General features: G+C 36.4%; 1 protein-coding gene across 2 annotated transcripts in view; it reads left to right on the top strand.

Annotated features, from left to right (window-relative positions):
- LOC118738644 (1,2-dihydroxy-3-keto-5-methylthiopentene dioxygenase) overlaps positions 1–4,630 on the top strand; it is a 176,405-nt gene that overhangs the window by 64,221 nt on the left and 107,554 nt on the right. The window contains exon 2 of one of the 2 annotated variants that reach the window (XM_036469551.1): positions 1,318–1,395. The exons of the other annotated variant lie outside the window; for it this stretch is intronic. Coding sequence (XP_036325444.1) covers positions 1,318–1,395 — 78 coding nt within the window. The remainder of the gene's footprint in view (positions 1–1,317; positions 1,396–4,630) is intronic. 2 annotated transcript variants of the gene reach the window in all.

The following is a 4,630-nucleotide window of genomic DNA, read 5'->3' as shown; positions in this document are numbered from 1 at the left end:
CAACTCGATTTAATTATAGAATTTCGTACATTTGTACCTCTTTATTTAAAGTCATTAAATATTTTATCCAAAGAAAATCTAACTCTTTTATTCCTCGTTCCGACCGAAATCTCCCTTTAATATAGCGGCGCTATATTAAACAAAATTTATTTGCGAAGATTTGTTTATTCCATTTATTGAAAGGCAACCACGTGGAAAAGCTTATCGTCACTAGAGACGAATAAAGGCGCGCTAGTGTTTAAACGGCGAAAAAAGACGCATGAAAAAAAAAGTACGAAAAAAGGCGCTTAATAAAAACTTCGGTGAAGAAAGACGCGTAATCTTAGATTTATACTTGGCCAAGAACTGTCACTTCAGCATTATTCGCCAAAAACTCTTTACGGAATGTACATACTATTACAACCGCAAACATAGTTGACCGCGAAAATAAGTTTACGCATCCTTCTTCCCCGTCAAATATTTTAACGCGCTTTCTTCGCCGTCAACTTTGTTAAGAGTCTTTCTCCGCTGAAGTTTTTTTATGCGCCTTTTTTACGGTCAAATTTTGAGCTCGCGCCTTTATTCGTGTCTAGTGACGTTATGTTAATTATATTGATAACAGAACCTGGCAGCTCGCACTCTGCCTAAATTCTCACTGCGTATATTTCCATCAATATCGCCATATATAAATTTTAGCAACACACAAAAATAGAGCTTTCGCACGAATGTTTGCGTTTTCATCACTATTTATAATTATCCTTAAATTTATTTATCTAATAATAATGCGGCACACAACCCTGAAATCTAAGAAAAAGTCTGAGGAAGGCCTTTAAATAACAGCACACAACCCAGTGCCTTCCTCAAGGGTGAATATAGCTACAACAACAACGATCACTACAACAACAAACCTGTCCCCACTACTGTTTATTTATTACATTTCTAAGCTTCCTCAACCACCAGATGGTGTCAATATTGTCTCTTATGCTGACGATTGTTCGATCATGGCGTCTTTACATAATAATAGTGATGAACTGCTAAAACTTTAAGTTACCCAAAAATGCTATATCGCGTAAAAATTTTACTCAGAATAAGATTATTTTCTTTGTAATATGCTTCGGCGCCACAGTCGACAGTATAGAAACATAGCCTTTTGAGCCAACTTCTGGTTGAGATCTGATTAAGTACTTAACCAGACATGGAGCAAAAGGCCCTAAATATGACAGCGAATTTAATCGGGATTTTTGTTTTAATTCAAAATAACTCACATTTTCTTCTCTAATGCTTTGTATTGATTTCCGGATTTGAATGTTTTTTAAGAATCAAAGAATTTATTTTCAGATAAATGCGGAAAGATATGAAGACGATGAATTACTTGCTACTATTCGTAAGAACCGGAATTACACATTCGAAGATGAGGTAAAATGACAATTTATTTACTCATTTATATCGTCGTTTAAGGTGCAAAACCGTGTATCAACAAAATGCAAAACCGCGTATCAGCAAAATGCAAAACCACGTATGAGAAGTTGTAGAAATTATTTTCTAGAAAGTAAAAGTACTCATATTTCAAAATAGCTCTATTTTTATAAAGCAATCGCATTTCTGGCTAGTATATTTCAGGACGAATTGATACGGATTGAGACAAGAGCTTGTGTGAGCAATCCAATTTTTGGCTACCAATGTCAGTTACGAGGTTTTGCAGAATGACGATACGCGGTTTTGTACTTTAAACGACGATATTTATAATTATTTAATTTAATTTATATTAATATAATATATATAATCTTTAGACCTTTTGTCACGTTTTTAACATTTGTGGGTGGTAACAGCATAAGAATTGGGAAAATGTTTTAACAATGTGCCAGACCCTGAAAAAGAGAGGTATGTAGGGAGGTAGAGGGGGTTCCCACATTATAAAACCGAAAACCCCATCTGCAGTAGGATTACAGTTTAAAAGTTATTCGTTGTTAAAATCGCGAAATGTTGCATGAAAATATTGTGGCGAATAAAACAAAGCACGAATGGCCGGCCAAAGCGAATAACGAGAGGATGACGGAATACGCGATAAAATATGTAGAAGCTCTGACATCAAGAAACCTCAAATGGAATGATCGATGACTTTCCATAAAACTTTCTAGAGTTGTGATGAGTGCGAGCACCGGTATATAAAGGCCGTGCTACATCGCACGTAAATTACAGAGATCAATTGCCTTAGCAAGTATTGTTATGTGTTTTAATTGCTTTAGCAAGTATCACGGTGTGCCTGAACCAACATTAAATCTCATGTTTTTTTTTGCTAATTTGTGTTATTTATGTTATAAATAACATTTTCAACTTATTGTTCTTTATTGAACATATATTAAGATTTACTTTCTTAGATACACTTTATATTTCCTTCTTTGTTCGCGTGGTTCAGCGGTCCGGAAAAAGAGTGAAGTTGGTTGTCTTTCCCTAATACCAACTTCACAGCTTATATAGTACAGTGTTGCTTCATTAAGTACTGTTTACAACTCGGCCGACCATGACCGACCTCGGTCATCGAACTTTATATTACATTTATGTTTAGATTATATTTAGAATGTCTTAGGTACTAATATTTACATGCTGTACATTACAGTGTTCAATGTATAATTACAATAATGTACAATTCATCTTAAATTCCAACGCTTAACTGCTATGTATTATGTTACAGGGTAAGTTTATAGCCTATCATTATCCGTTAGACTCATCAGCAGAAGCCAATAATGATAGAATACAAGATTGCGCCGATTGCAGCAGAATTCGTGAGAGTAATTTTGGCGTGACGTCACCGTAGAGTTGACAACTGAGAGCGGCAAATAAAACTGCTGTTTAGTGACTGAATTGTCGGTAATACTTGAAAAAGGTTTCGGTACCCAATACTTCCTTATCGGTACCCGATACTGATTCTTTACATTAAACCTTGGCCATTATATGCATTTTAAGTTTAGATAAAAACTTTCATTACTAATTTATATGATATCGGCTAAAAACACTCGAACTTATGGCAACAGAGAAATATTATTTTACCAGTTTTAACCCTAGTCGATCCAAGGTTCAAGAAAAATACTTTGACGGATGAAGAAGCCTTTCAGGGAGGGAGATTCTGTAACCAGTTAGCGACAAGTTTCGGATCGATATCGCACTTGTTGACGTAAAAATACTTCATATCATACGTCAACAAAACCGATACTGATTCGAAAATTGTCGCCAACTGGTTACAGAATCTGCCTACAAAAGTGATATCGTCAGATTCAGCTGGAACAAAAATGCTTCAAACAAGTAAGAGTTTCTATGTATTATGACCTCGAACCGATATATATACATCTTTCATTTGAATCAGTATTAAAAGCTCTATTGGCTCCTACATTCGGGTTTTGATAGGCGAGTCTTCCCTGAACCGTTTTTTCCATATTTTTGGCCTATGTGCGCTTTTATTCGAATCCTAAAAGTTTCGGTACCGAGTATCGAGAGTATTGGATACTCAGCACATCACTACTGCTGTCATCTCGACTGTGACGTCAGCAAAACAGCTTATTCTGTCAAATTCACTGAGAGCCGATTAGCGGTATTGCCACCGGCGCCACCTTCTGTATTCTCTCCACCGTGAGCAGAAGCGACCTTTTCAACGTTTTTATCAACCCACTTCCGCACTCTATTCGCTTCAAGAACACCATTATACGGCAGCTGAGTTAACTGGCAATTGTCCACGTCTCTTATGACATATCTGTCATTTCCTAAAACCTTAAACACTATATAGGGCCCTTTGTATTTAGGGATGATTTTCTTGTTTGTTCCCACTACTGTATCTACATTTCGTATAACTACAAAGTAACCTACTTTATATTCCTTCGCCTTCAGGCTATTCTTCAGAAAATGACTTAGATTGCATTCTTGCCTCTTATCAAAAGCTTCGGATGCGCTCAATATAATTTGCTCTAAATCTCGTGGAACGTTTTGATTTACTTTATCCTCTATGTACTCCGTAAACTCATCTCTCTGCTCGACCCCAAATAGGAGTTTGCTTGGGGAACTTCCCGTAGTACTGTGATTTGAATTGTTAATGGCATATTCCACTTGAAGAAGTTTACTTGACCAGTCCGCACGATTGATTGGTTCGGTAAGCTTTCCCAACATCGTCATGAAGGCCCTATTTACACGTTCTACCTGTCCGTTGGCTTGTGGAGAAGCAACCGCTGTTTTTACATGAATTATATTTATTTTTATTAAAAAGTTCTCGAATGCTAGTGACGTAAAACAAGTACCTCTATCGCTTATAATTCTCATCGGCCTACTATAATAGCTAAAATATTTATCTAATGCTGCATTAACCTCCCGAGTTCTTGTAGAATTAGTGGGATAAAGTTTTACGAACTTCGTACGCTATACGCTTGGACTGTATTGTCGGCAGCGGATCAAAATGGTCAATATGGATTGTATCAAACGGCACTGGCCTTTTAGGTATGTTATAGAAATTCCTTTCATTTGCCCGAACTGGCATCGCATACATGATGTTCAGACAGTTTTGAACGAACTTCTCAACTTTCAGCTTCATTTTCGGAAACCAATAATACAAACAAATTTTCGTCAAAGTTTTGTCAACAGATTGATGTCCTATTTTCTCATGCATTAG

This window comes from Rhagoletis pomonella, unplaced genomic scaffold (assembly GCF_013731165.1).
Source record: "Rhagoletis pomonella isolate Grant_MI unplaced genomic scaffold, Rhpom_1.0 Rhpom_scaffold_00005, whole genome shotgun sequence".
NCBI lineage: Eukaryota > Metazoa > Arthropoda > Insecta > Diptera > Tephritidae > Rhagoletis > Rhagoletis pomonella.
Note: the sequence above shows the minus strand (reverse complement) of the source record. Positions and strands in the feature narration are given on the sequence as shown.